This window comes from Magallana gigas, chromosome 6 (assembly GCF_963853765.1).
Source record: "Magallana gigas chromosome 6, xbMagGiga1.1, whole genome shotgun sequence".
Lineage (NCBI taxonomy): Eukaryota > Metazoa > Mollusca > Bivalvia > Ostreida > Ostreidae > Magallana > Magallana gigas.
In genome coordinates, this window is record NC_088858.1 from 7,092,948 (window position 1) to 7,108,120 (window position 15,173).

The 15,173-nt window shown below is 33.1% G+C and overlaps 1 protein-coding gene and 1 long non-coding RNA gene across 2 annotated transcripts; both read right to left on the reverse strand.

Moving 5' to 3' along the window:
- Nucleotides 1-784: 784 nt before the first annotated feature.
- On the reverse strand, nucleotides 785-2,167 carry LOC136276537 (uncharacterized). The gene has a single exon (XM_066088777.1). The coding sequence runs from the start codon at nucleotides 2,075-2,077 to the stop codon at nucleotides 1,229-1,231; it is 849 nt and encodes a 282-aa protein (XP_065944849.1). The 5' UTR covers nucleotides 2,078-2,167; the 3' UTR covers nucleotides 785-1,228.
- Nucleotides 2,168-10,951: 8,784 nt separating this feature from the next.
- LOC105317777 (uncharacterized) lies at nucleotides 10,952-13,119 on the reverse strand. The gene is made up of 3 exons (XR_010715199.1): nucleotides 12,680-13,119; nucleotides 11,783-11,957; nucleotides 10,952-11,266 (listed from the first exon to the last, which is right to left on the reverse strand). It is a non-coding gene; the product is annotated as an uncharacterized lncRNA (long non-coding RNA).
- Nucleotides 13,120-15,173: the final 2,054 nt, after the last annotated feature.

Sequence of the window (15,173 nt, forward strand, 5' to 3'; positions counted from 1 at the left end):
ATATCAATGCAAGTAATTATCATCATTTATATTCTGTTACTAAGATAAATTGAAATATATTGTCTATGCCTTTAACAAACATTTGTACAATCTAGTAATCTACATCTTTTTTTTTTCAATCATCCACCAATAGGTAATCTGGAGAGTTTCCGGTCAATGGCGGATAGGTTTGACGTAGGAAAAAGTTCCTTTCACTTGAGTATTTCGAGAGTTGCAAGAACATTAGTGGACGAAATAATGTCATCTGTTATACAGTGGCCTCGTGGTGCAAAAGCCCAGGAGACAAATGATGCATTTGGAGAGATCTCGGGATTCCTCAATGTACTTGGGGCAGTTGATGGATCGCACATTCCTATTACGGCTCCCAAAGAAAATCCTAATGCGTATTATAATAGAAAAAAGTTTCATTCAGTGGTACTTTTAGCTACATGTGATGCAAATTTGCAATTCACATATGTTTGGACGGGCAAACCAGGCAGCACCCACGATGCGTCTGTACTCAGATCATCAGAATTGTTTGTCAAGTCGGATGATCTGTTTCCCCCAGGGTTCTATTTACTAGGGGATTCAGCTTTTCCACTCCTAGGCTGGCTTGTGACACCATTTAGAGACTTTGGTAACTTAACAAGAGGCCAACGTCTCTTTAATGTGTGTCACAACAAGGCTAGACAAGTTATTGAGAGAAGTTTTGGGCTTTTGAAGGTCAGATTTAGACGTCTGCTTAGATTTGATGCTTGTGACATGAACTTGATTGTCAAATCCAATCTTTCAGCTTGTCTTTGGCACAATATTTGCATCAAAATGAATGAGGAAAATTTTGATCTGTTTGATGATGATAACACCGACAACCATGCTTGTGATAATGCAGAATCAAGACCTAGTGGCTATCAAATGAATGGTGTACGACTACGAAATGGCATAATGCAGCATCTTGTTCAATTAAACTGAATTTTAGAGTTAGCCACTCAACAATAGACATGATGTGTTGTTTCAAAAACAGAAAACATATGTTTTGTTAAAAGTTTTTATGAACAATTTTGTATAACAAAATTTATCAGGAAATAAAGTTACAAAAATAAAAGATGAACAAATTTCATGAACATGATCGATTGTATGCAACACTTTACAGTGTATAACATGATATTAGAATAGCTTTCCTTGCTGCAGAAAAATAATTATTAAAGGGCATTGCAAATTACTCGTACATGCATCTTACCAAATTGACAGCTTAAGAAAGCTTTTCAATTATTTTGTTCAATACAGCATTTTGCGATTCCTGCATTTCCCGGAGAGTATTCAAAAACTTGTCATCCCTTTCTTCTAAGATTTTGCGCAATTCCTCTGTTTTGTTCTTCTTCCTCCTTTTTTCTGGGGGCGGAGTTGTGTTAACCTGTGATTCGTCATCCTCTTCCTCATCTGAATCCTCAGTGCCAGTTTTAGTAAGAGAGCCTCTAGCTGCTACTGGAGCAAATGTTGGGTCTTTCGCAAGAATTTCTTCCATTTCTTTTTCAAGGAGGAAAGGTCGTGGCCTCTTGTTTCCTGACTTATTTGATTCCAAAACATATTTTCTGTATCCTCTTTTCAAAGTATAAAACCTTTCTCTTGCTTGCTCCCCTGTGATGTTAATATTTCTGGAGGTCTCTTGAGGGAGGGCCGCAGCTATCTCATCCCATACTTTCTTTTTGTTTCTGGTTGTCTGCAATGTGTTTGCATTCTCCTTGTAGATGGAAAGAAATTTTCTGGACATGTAGATACCCCATTCTAGTCTTCCCTTCTTTTCTGTGTCCACGTTGTCCTCACTGCAGTCATTCCCAAAGCATGGGGTATCATCGTATTCATTGATCCTGGTCTTGGGGTTGGTGGATGAACATGCATCATCCTTGCTAGTGTTGCTGTTAGGCGTGGGCTCATTGCTGGTACTTGGACCTGCAGACCTTTTGTCTAGGTACTCTTTCGTCAAACTTTCCACATTGCTGAGATATTCCATGAGGGATGCACTTTCCTTTTTATGGGAGAAATAGTTTTGAATGGCTTTCTTGAAATCCTCATAATCTGTAAATAAGAAATGAAAATTCATGGTAATATAAAGTTTACTCCAAACACACCTGGCATTGATGTTTTTGTAAACAATCTAATATAACCAGCCTTTCCTAATAATTATCTACAAGAAAAAAGAGACCAATGCAATTTCATATCTAGTTTCTAGACAGAAGATTAGCATACAAGTATTTGTAGAATTGACGGTAAAATGTGGCAGAAATAACTAAATAGCTTAAATTATTTAATCATATATTACTAATTTTAATTAACATACAATAAGGGGGTGTGTGTGTTTATATACATTACAAATTACATCAAATTGATATTTCAAGTTAATAACATAAGATTTGTTTTTAATTAAAAAAAAAAGATTAATATATGTGTAAAATTGAAAATCGTGGACCTATGTTATAGTTCTGTCTGTCAACAAACGTGCACGTGTTGTATGTGAATAACTCATCAGATATATCTACAGTCAGATCATTAATGGAGTTAAAAGCGTTCATAACACATAGTCCAGACCTACCCTAATCAAACATTCCTTCGATTCTAATCCCATTTTCAGGGGTTAGAATCAGAGGAATCTCGGATTAAATCAACCCATGCATTGGCCTACAAACATAAACACCGTAGCTAAATTGGAAAGTAAAAATACTTTATTAAAACATACTCTCAGAAATGAATGCTGCTGCCGACTGTTTGACTAAAAATGTTTGTTTTCTGTCGTCTATATCAATAACAATCGGAAAAAGATCTTCGCCGAGGCCTACTGATTTCTCCAGTCCCGCCATGTTGAACTCATCTGATGACGTCACGCACCAAACTTGCCTAAGCTCTAGGCTGCCTGTAGATTTGGTGACCTCGTTTAAAATCGAAAGTACACCGATGGTACACGTTGGTAACCAATTGCTACCGATTGCAACCATTTGCATCCGTTGGTGACCTAACATGCCAATGGTAACAATCTGTTGAACGCTGAACGCACCTATTGTCTGTAGAACAATTTCTTGACAGCAATAATTAGTCAAAGAAAATTCTCAATTGTATTTTAGATATTACACATACATATACATGTATGCGACGCTTTTAAAAATTGTGCTTTTAGTGCAAGCATGCTTAAAATTGAAAATTTGTAATTGAATGAAAATGATGAAGTTGATAAAATGGTTAGGTATTAGTCGTATTGATTATAATAAATTAGGGATGGCAATTACTACCGGTTAACTGGTCGGAATGATTGTAACCGGTTACAGATTTTGAAATCGGGCAATCGGATAAAAAAAATCGGACACAATTTTATAAAAATTCAATACTCAGAACTATGAACTTCATAGTTGACCATTTTCAAACATCGCTAAAAGCTTTAATTTGGGGGTGGTTGGTTTCCTCCTAGCTTAATTAAAGGGATCTGTACCGGAGTTAAAGGTGCTAATTACTGTTTAAACATTCTCGAAATCTGAAAATCTTACAAGTCTTCATTGTATAGACCACACAATACAACTACGTGTGAAAGGAGCATTTGATTTACTGACAGATTCAAAATTACATTCCCGTGTCTGCTGGATGATTTACCATTGATTTAACCGCGCGACTCGAGGCCATCAGCGAAAACCCCCCTCCCCCCTCAAAAAATGTAAATCTATACAATCGATGGACTTTCTAACAGCGTTTCAAGACAAACTGAACGAACTGGAAAGAGAAGTGTCGAAACAGTCAAATAAAAAGAAATGCAAAACGTTGATCCTCTAAAATGTTGGTCTTAAATTAAGGAAGGAGTCTTTTTTGGTTTTCGACTTGTCAAACGTAAATTTGATTAATTGTTCATTAAATCAAGATGAAAGGAAATTAAAATAGTATATTTTTTTAGTCTTTTTTACTATCATACAACTTGGCATAGAAAAAGTAATCAATGTTTAGAATCTAACAAGGACTATATTTTTGGCGGAATATTGGCGTAGGAAAATATCACGTTTCGCAACTCAGAATTGCTGCAGATTAATGCGTCTGTTTTAGCATTTTGAAAACAATAACAGTAATGTTGGATTTTTTTTACTAATGTGAACTAATGATATGATACTAGGGTTTCAGAATATGTTTTTAAAATATGATTTGCCATTCAAATTATATTTTTTATAAGCTTTTTTAAGCGCCCATTCTATACATTGATTTGTGTGGGGGAAAAATCACTAAAATCAGTTGTCTCTCTAATAAAACGGTCAATATATTAGCTTTATTAGCTATAAAGTCTTCATAATACATAAAAATCTGAAATATTTTATTATTGGAAGCATAAAAAAATAATCAAAATTTCTTCAAAATTTAAGAAAATTAAAGGTAATGCGGGCTAAGCAATATCAATTTTAGTATAAATATTTATTCCAATTTAGTAGTATATGCTGATAGACATTCTGATATTCTATCAATTCATTGTAGAATAGAATCTTCAAATCTTAACCAAATGTCACATAACTGCAAAGAGCTACATTTAATTTTATCATCCTTTAAGTTAAGGAAAAAGGTAGTGACCTTGACCTGTCCTTTACGCGAAAACAAAAAGGTCAAATTTGATTAATCATTTGCAAATATGATCTGTTTGACTGTGTCAAAATTTTATGAATGTCTTGTTATAAGAAGTACCCGGTTTGTTTGATAACGAGAAGACTCCTTCCTTAAGTACTGTTTCGCTGGTCTAACATAAAAATATTTATTAATACCAAGTACATCAATGCCATCTGGAAAGATATTTTGTTAAAAACATCGAAGCCGATTATTATCTGTCGTTATAGATCAGATAGTTTTTTTGAAAAAAAAATAAAACAATAGGACTGATTAATATGATGATCGAAAAAAAAATGTCCATGATATTTAATGCATGTTCATTCATGTGTTACTAGTTTTTCATTTAAAATGAATAAAATGTTCTCATTAAACATGACATAGACAAATTCACATAAAATAAAATAGAATACTAGTAAAATTAAAAAAAATGTGTTTCCAGAAAGTAATTTCTGATACGATTAACCGGTTAATCGGTCGGAACGTCATGCGATTAACTGATTAGCAATTTTGTAACGGATTGTCATTCCTACGGTAAATAAGTAAGTATACGCATAACAACACCCTCTCCCCGGATAAGGATTTTTATGGTTTGTAAATTGGCCCTTTTTATGGTTGTCTTGAAAGGATTTTTTGGCACGAGTCCCCCCCCCCCCCCCCCCACACACACACACACACTTTCAATCACGATGTTACGTGCTTGGTTTGCATAAAAAAAAACAAATCTTTTTAATGAGCAATATGATTTTTGCAAAGTATTTATTTTCTATGCAATGTTATTTTATTACTTTTTCGACAATCTAATTAAACTTACTAGATCCTTCACGCTTCCGTATTTGAAACATGTGTGTCGGTGTGAACATCTTCCACGCGACTTATCGATACCGGGGAGTGATTGGAAGTTCTAATTTTAGTTAGTTAGATTGTTTTTTCGATTACTTTCTTTTTAAAGTTGAAAATTGTGAAATTGCACGGGTATGTGACTCAGCAATAAACTCCCTTGTGCTTATATGGATTTCAACCACTGACATAAATGTTAAATGTAAAACCATATAGTATATACCAATTAAAATATGAGGAAGTGCACTACCCAATATAAATATTCAATTTTTATTCATGTTTGATAAGCAAAATAGTTACTACAACACGGTCCAAGTTCATTCCCAAAGACTGCATATTTTGGCTTTTTGGCAATTTTCTAAAAAAAAAATAAGAAAGAATAATCCTGCTATACGTTTTCTCCAGGGTACGATTTCTCTCGATACCTCTTTGCACGCCTTCTAGCGTTAATTCGGTCCATGACTGTTGGTTTTGCATCGTGATGGGGTTTTTTTTTGTTGATTTTGCCAAATATGCTGTTGATTTTGTTTTATGCTGGTCTGATTTGTATTGTACGAAAGCCCATTGAGCTCATTTTCGTAGGTAAAAAAAAATATTTTTTTCGCGAATAAACGCGAAACTTTCGCGATATAACGCGTAAGTTTCGCGAAAAACGCGAAACCATTTCATAAATATTGTCATTTCATACAGAACCCTTATGAAGAAAAACGATTGAAAACAAACACATTTTAAGTTTTATATCATAAAATACTTATTATTCATTATTATTATAATATCCGTGTTACGTTGATTTATGAAGACAAAATCATCTTTTTTGCATATAGATATTAATAAATCTGATAAAACTTAATGACATTTTTATGTTATATGTCCAAAGTAGATAATAAGTTTGAGCATCATATTACGATTTTCAGTTGTTCACCGACCACATTTTTCGAACAGACATTCATTGATGATCTTTTTCTTATAAAATTGATGTAAATTCAACCGTCGGAAACCTTTAAAATCTTAGTATTAATTTTCAAATGACATATGTGATAAATTTGGAGGACGAATTTACGTCATCTAGATTTGAACAAAAGCTTGGAAATTTCAATTCACACCTTGACTTATCTTTCTGGGCCCGGTTTTTCGAAAGGTGGTTAAATTTAACACCGTGTTAAGGATAACGACATGTTAAATCCTAATCAAGTGATTAGCTAACGCAGTGGTTAAATTCTGTTGATCAAAAGCAATTTAACACATTGGTTAGCTAACACTGTGTTAACTGAGTTAACCACTTGGTAATCACTTGGTTACCCATAATTCATTTCTACTTCCTATATATGAAGAAAAAAGAAGATTTTGCTTTGGGATTTCAATAAGTTTGAATTTAGTGAAATATTATTGATATAATTATATGTTGAACATCTATATCATTTCCAGGGTTCCGATCCTATATAGTATGCAATTTTCCAAATTAATCCTTTCTTTTCTTGTTGTCTATATAACACCGTTAAAGTACAATGTAATAGCTTCAAAATACCATTATAAATTCCTTTCAATGTGTATACCGGTAAATCAATTAGGTACATGTATCATAAAATACAGTTCAAAGGCTCAACAAATTTTCTAATTAATTTATAGGGTTTAACTTACACTAATATTCTATGAAAAGACAATTTGTCTTGGAATAAGAAAGCTTATGCAATTTTGAGAAAAAGTATACCGCATATTGCCAATTTCATTGAGGTTTGAGAAATATATGGTCATTTAAGTGAACCCACCATTTCCACTTTACTCTATTTAACATAGATTCATATGGTTCTTCTTCAGCAAAACATCTTTACTTAATATTTAAGAGGTCAATTGTTGTTCAACCTCTTTTAATAGGAAACCTTAATCAATACTGCATGTATATACATGATATTATCATTCTAAAAGCACCACATCACTTAGAAATACCCTTGCATGCATACCCTCCTCCTATGAATTGATTTTCATAAAAAGCAGTGGTTTTAAATCTTTCACCTAATATTATGAAACTTGTGGCAATTTCCTAGTGTTAATTCTCACACATATTTGAAAACATGCATCACCGACACTAAAAATTGACCATTTTTGAAAATTGGATGAATTGTAGCATTTTAGAGACATGCAACATACATGCCGTCCTGCATGTGATTTCTTGTTTAAATTTCTTAAAAAGCAAGCTTAACAATCATATTTAATAAAAATCTACTTCCTTTCCAACCATGATAAAATAAACAAGAGGCCCAGGGGCCACATCGCTCACCTGAGCAACAATTGCCTTAATTCTGATCAAATTAGCATTACAGTATCAAAATATCTTGACAACTAAGTACAGTAGATCTTGCTAAAAAAAATAGAAAATCTGTCAATTTTTATCCACCTCTTTTTTTGGGTAAATACCAAGCCCCTTTTGTTGTTGTACCTGTAAGAAGATTTTTCTCTATTCCAATTTACCCCCCCCCCCTCCATTTCGTGGCCCCCCTTTTCTCTAGGGAATCATGGTTTCATCAAACTTAAATCTGCATAACCTGTGCTTTCACACTAAGTACTGAGTTTTGGACCGAAAACTTTCCCAGAATATTTTTAAAGATTTTCTCTATATATTCCTATGTAAAAATTCAAACTGCCGTCACGGCCCAGCCCTATCACTAGGGACTGTGATTTTGCAAACTTGAATTTACACTATCCGATGATGCCTCTACACAAGTTTAGGCTTTTCTTGCCAAATAGTCTTTAAAAAGAAGATATTAAAGATTTTCTCTATATATTCCTATGAAAAAAATTCATCCCCCATTGTGGCCTCACCATACCCCATGACTATTATTTAAACAAACTTGAATCTTTACGATCTTGGGATGCTTCCACTTAAATTTGGGCTTTCCTGGCCTTATAGTTTTGAGAAGAAGATTTTTAAAGATTTTCTCTATATATAAAAATTTATCCCCCATTGTGGCCCCGCCCTACCCCCAGGGACCATGATTTGAACAAACTTGAATCTACATTATCTGAGGATGGTTACAATATGAGCTTTCTTGGCCATAAAGTTTTGAAAAGAAATTTTTTTAAAGATTTTCTCTATATATTCCTACATAAAAATTTATCCCCTAATTGTGGCCCCACCCTACCCCTGGGGACCATGATTTGAACAAACTTGAATCTACACTATCTGAGGATGCTTCCACTCAAATTTAAGCTTTTCTGGCCTTATAGTTTTTGAGAAGAAGATTTTTAAAAAAAATTTCGATATATTCCTATGTAAAACATGACCCCCCTCTTGTGGCCCCACCCTACCCCCGGGGACCATAATTTGAACAAACTTGAATCTACACTACCTGAGGATGCTTCCATTTTAATTTGAGCTTTTCTGGCCTGATAGTTTTTTAGAAGAAGATTTTTAAAGATTTTGTCTATATATTTCTATGTAAAACTTGATCCCCTAATTGTGGCCCCACCCTACCCCTGGGGACCATGATTTGAACAAACTTGAATCTACACTATCTGAGGATGCTTCCACTCAAATTTAAGCTTTTCTGACCTTATAGTTTTTGAGAAGAAGATTTTTAAAAAAAAATTCTGTATATTCCTATGTAAAACATGACCCCCCTCTTGTGGCCCCACCCTACCCCTGGGGTCCAAAATTTGAACAAACTTGAATCTACACTACCTGAGGATGCTTCCATTTTAATTTGAGCTTTTCTGGCCTGATAGTTTTTTAGAAGAAGATTTTTAAAGATTTTGTCTATATATTTCTATGTAAAACTTGATCCCCTAATTGTGGCCCCACCCTAGCCCCGGAGACCATGATTTGAACAAACTTGAATCTACACTACCTGAGGAAGCTTCCACTTTTATTTGAGCTTTTCTGGCCTAATAATTTTTTAGAAGAAGATTTTTAAAGATTTTCTCTATATATTCCTATGTAAAACTTGATCCCCCCATTGTGGCCCCACCCTACCCCTGGGGACCATGATTTGAACAAACTTGAATCTACACTACCTGAGGAAGCTTCCACTTTGATTTGAGCTTCTCTGGCCTAATAATGTTTTAGAAGAAGATTTTTAAAGATTTTCTCTATATATTCCTATGTAAAACTTGATCCCCCCCATTGAGGCCCCACCCTACCCCCGGGGACCATGATTTGAACAAACTTGAATCTACACTATCTGAGGAGGCTCCCATTTTAATTTGAGCTTTTCTGGCCTGATAGTTTTTTAGAAGAAGATTTTTAAGGATTTTGTCTATATATTTCTATGTAAAACTTGATCCCCCCATTGTGGCCCCTCCCTACCCCTGGGGACCATAATTTGAACAAACTTGAATCTACACTACCTGAGGATGCCGCCACACAAGTTTGAGCTTTTCAGGCCGAATAGTTTTTGAGAAGAAGATTTTTGAAAAATACCAACAAATTTTCAATAATTCTCAATTATCTCCCCTTTAAAGAGGGCGTGGCCCTTCATTTGAACAAACTTGAATCCCCTTCACCTAGTGGTGCTTTGTGCCAAATTTGGTTGAAATCTGCCCAGTGGTTCTTGAGAAGAAGATGAAAATGTGAAAAGTTTACAACGCCAACGCCGACAACGACGACAACGACGACAGACAACGGACAAATTGTGATCAGAAAAGCTCACTTGAGCCTTTGGCTCAGGTGAGCTAATAAGACCTAGCTACTACTGTGATGTTTGCCTTAATTTTATTAAAATAAAATTCAAACACACCCGGGTAGCTGGAGACAGATAAGAAATCCAAGAAAAATGTTCAAATTTTACATGTTTTTCTATTAAATGCATATTAAATACAATACAAAGATTAAAATATGGTTGCTTCTTGTTCATTTCAAAAGTAGTTATTATAGCAGATGTTATTTTAATTTATGTAAAATGTACATTTTCATATCCTACATGCAATTTAAATTGAGACAATTGGAAGGAATGGGTGATTTTTCAACTATATATATATGTAAATATGTGTAAAATTTCACCTTTGGACAGGAAGGAGCTAAAAACTTGGATTTTTTTTTTTTACATTTTGTATTCAATGATAACTGCATTTGTCTTCATGTAAACTTAATTTGAAAGAAAAATATGCCTTAAATAAAAGGGTAAGAGGCTTACTAGTATTAAATGCATATTTTTATACAAGGACATTATAGACAAAAACATACAAAATAAATGTATTAAATATTTAATCTATCATGGATAATTAAAGACAACAATTTGTCATTAAAAACACAACAATATAACATTTACAACACCTAAAAGCTGTGATAAACAAAAACCGAGTCATCTTTATGTAACATTCTGTGTATACTTAATGTTTATTTATTCGGTATTTCATATTTGGATGAAAATCTCTATTATATTATAAAAGTACAAATATAAAGTAATCAACATACTCTTTTACATGAGAGAGAGAGAGAGAGAGAGAGAGAGAGAGAGAGAGAGAGAGTGCAAAGGTTTCATTGTTTTACATACTTTAATAATTATAATTTCCAGTTTATGGTACTTTAAACAATTTCATAATAAAAACATGTTGGACATGTTAAGAGAGAGAGAGAGAGAGAGAGAGAGAGAGAGAGAGAGAGAGAGAGAGAGAGAGAGAGAGAGAGAATTCAATTTTTTTTGGCTATTGTGTATTATAATTATAAATTAGGATGTAGACATTAGATTAAATGTCACAATAATTGTTCTCCTTCTCTTGGTGCATGGTGTTTGAGGCTTAGAGGTTGGTTGTAGTCAAATACTCATGCATCTTTCGCAGTCTCTCCAAGTCCTCTTCAATTAACAATGCAGGCAGTTAATTCCTGTATCATGCAAATCTGTGAATTAAAAAGGATAAAATGTATACAAAAAGACAACAAATGTGAAATAAAGACAAATATAGTCATATTTTGGGACTAAACTTCATATTCACCTTAAATTTTGAACAGTTCTGATTACAAAATTTGTTTAAAATGGACACTACAGAAAACATGTACTGATTTATGTATACATGTATGTACCCTGTTGTATTCATATAACTCTGATATGAGTTACATGCATATACATGTAAAGATGATGATTTTGGTTTAGCAAAGCAGTTCACATCCAGGTGACATTAAACTCTTAATAATTCGATCAGTAATTGAGACTAATCAGGTTTGTCGATTGAGAGCACAGTAAATGTAATAATACTTCCCTAATTGAAATTTTCAGTTTATGTTAAAATATTTAGTCTTAAAGCATATAAATGCTCTGTTATAAATTGTTTGTGAAATACCATGATAATTTAAAAATTGTCACTTCAACTGAAAATACCCAACCTTCAGTGAAAAAAGAAAGAAATAGAATCACACCTTATGCAAACAAAAGAACCTCTCAATTTCACTTCTGATCTTGGTATGCATGTTTGAATAAATTTCTCCTTGGCTGCAGTTTGTGGGCCTCATGAGATATGGCATTGGGAGAATTAGGTATCAAGCACAGCAAGTGTCACCCAGCAGAACATTCCATGTTCTCCTTCTTCCAAATCTTTAAATAAATAATTTTTAAAATGTATTGAAAATACAAAACAACAGATTTTTTTAAATCATAAAGATATATACTTAAAACATGTCAGAAATGCATTAATTATTAACAATGTAAAATACATGTACATTTGAAATAGATACACTTCAAAAAACATGTGCATCATGATTGGGATCTGCCCAGTGGAAAGAAATAAATAAGGTCAAATTTAAATATCACTAATTTAATTAAATCAATATAACTATATGGAGTTTTAAAAATTAAATGCTTCAAAAATTTAAAATGCAGTTATTCTTTAAAAAAGTGATTTAAAAAAGGAAGATATAATATAAAATACATGTACATAAAAATCATACCAATATTGCTCTAATCAGATATAATTTTAGTTTCTTTACATTGCTTGACTGTGCATAACATTTATTTAGACTATAGACGTTTCAGAAATAATTTTGATCCACCACTTGCATTTTGTCAAAAGGGAGATAAATCTTAATATGCAGTAACAACATTGAAAAAAATTATGCTAACATGTTCACTCAATATTCATTTATCAAGGAGCTGATAATTCCTTTCTCATTAATGTTTTAAAAATTCAAGGAAAAAATTGTACAATGTTTTTGTACTTATAGTACCCATTTCACGAATAATTTTGGAAATTTTTGTTAAATGTCTTATGTGACAACAACAATAAAATCAATGTGAAGGTCAAATAAAGAAAAAAGTACCTTTTACTGCTGTCAACAATGCAGCCTCCTCCAATGAAGGGATCCTTCAACATAGGGGGTATGAACCATGTGCAAAATCCTTCTTCCATAATTATATCACACAGATACTGCAACTTTTCATGTCAAGCCAGTTGCCTTTCCGTATCTTAATCATATGTAAGATTTTTTAAACTTTAAAATTTCTGACAAATGCTTATTATACCAATTTTTGAGTTGAAGTGGCAAAATAATTACACTGGCGGCCATATTTAATCACTGTGTTAAATCTTAACCAAGGTACTTGGGGTGGATTAAAGTTAACACAGAGTTAACACATGGTTAAACTCTAACACACTTTTGAAAAACGTTTAACCATGTGGTTAACTTTAACACCGAGTTTAACACAGAGTTAACACGGTGTTAGAGTTAACCACCTTTCGAAAAACCGGGCCCTGATATTTAACTAGACGTTAAGTTATGTCGCAGCGATATAACATATATTATAAGGTTTTAAATAATGATATCCCGTAAATTCTAAAATGATACTTAATAAAACGTTTAATTCGAATTAAAATTGTTATAATTAAAATATGTTGCTGCCTCATTTTCAATAATACAGCGCCCATTAGAATGTGAGAAGCGCGATGCATTATGTCCTTTGAAAATCAGTACTAAGATTTTAAAGATTTCCTACGTTTGAATTTATGTTAATTTGTATAAGGTTAGATCTGATTCATTTACATCTTTCTATAATATTATTTTGTTTTATTTAAATCAATATATTTGTTTTCAGTTATTATTCTTCATAGGGGTTCTTCAATGAAATAACAATATTTATAATTAAGTTTTGCGTTTAATAGCGAAAGTTTCGCGTTTAATCGCGAAAGTTTTGCGTTTAATCGCGAAAGTTTTGCGTTTAATCGCAAAAATAACGCGTTATATCGCGATTGTTACGCGTTTATTCGCGAAACTTTCGCGTTTATTCGCGAAAGTAACGCGTTTATTTGCGAAACTAACGCATTTATTCGCGAGTTACGCGTTTATTCGCGAAAAAAATATTTTGTTTACCTACGAAAACGAGCTCAATCGGCTTTCGTAGTATTGCAACACTTTTTTTTTTATTTCAAAAATAAGTTGTCTGTTTTGCGTTAATGTCTTCTTTACCCTTTCCATCGCCCATAGAGGACACCCTGCGATTTTTATTGCCATTTAAATTTTATACCACCTGGTTTTATTTGACCCTTTTAGTTTAGTAGTAAAATTCGTACCTAGTGTTTATAGTCTTTTTTATAGAATCTAGGTACTTGTAATCAAATATGGAATCTAGAAGTTTATAATTTTAAACTTTATCTTCATTAATTGGTGGATAAAATGAGTTCTAGAAATAAATGTGACGATAGAAAAAATAGCGGTTTTTTTCTGCTGTTGCAATAACTATCATGTTAAGGAGTGATCCCCGCTAAGGATTAATTTTCGATCCGCGCCTGACCTAGTTATATCATCAATAGTGAAACGGACTATACTATTTTATGAAGAATGTTCCTTTTTTTAAACATGGTATTAGACACCAGAAGCATCAAACATGACTATGATTTTATTAAGCAACCTAATGTTAATATTTTCAACCACGTGTAGAGTGGCTAAACACGAACGATTATCATAACTCTGTTCTGAATACCATCGTTTAATTTAAATAATCGCTAGATGATAAAATAAGACATACATCTTCAAAGATTTTCGTGTTTTAACATAAATCAAAGTAGGATATGATATGAAAAACGACCAGTACTTACGTATTTTAAGAATATTATCCGAACACTTATACTTCCGCTCAAAATTTCACAGGAACTGAACAAATCTCGGAAAAGTCTCGTGAACTGTTATTCGAGCGCCTCTGGATTTATTGCATAATTAGCAAAGATAAAGAAAACATTCCGAACACATTCGCAGGGATGAAGGAGTTCCAATGAAGAAATCTACCGTGGACTTTTCATTCTTGTGCAGTTTTGACACTGATGCATTTAAAGATATTCATATACTTACATTGAAAAAAAAACTTAGTGTCAAAAAGAAATGGGACTTGAAACACCAACAGGTGGTTAAAAATAATGCTAGAGGGCCGTTCTGGTCATGAAGTGTACATTCATCCAAAAGATCTTCGTTTTGAGACTTGGCCTGAGAAAGGGCAGTAACTGCCAGTAAAGGTCTACTTGTATTTCATCAAATATGGTTACGTTCAATATAATATGAATGCAAAAGGCGTAGAACAAGAGAAATTAACTTAATTTCTTAAAGGCTTTAAAAATGTTTACGTGATTTATTTAATGACAGTTTGGAATGTGAGCTTGCTCACTTTCTCTTTCACTCGCTATTCGGTTGATGAGTTAAACTTCACTTTTATATATTATGCCTTAAGTTTATGGAATGGAATGTTAGGTCTGATGACTGAAAAATAATGCGTGCATGTAAACTTCTGTAATTGTATAGATTGAAAATGCTCTCATTCCATGCATCT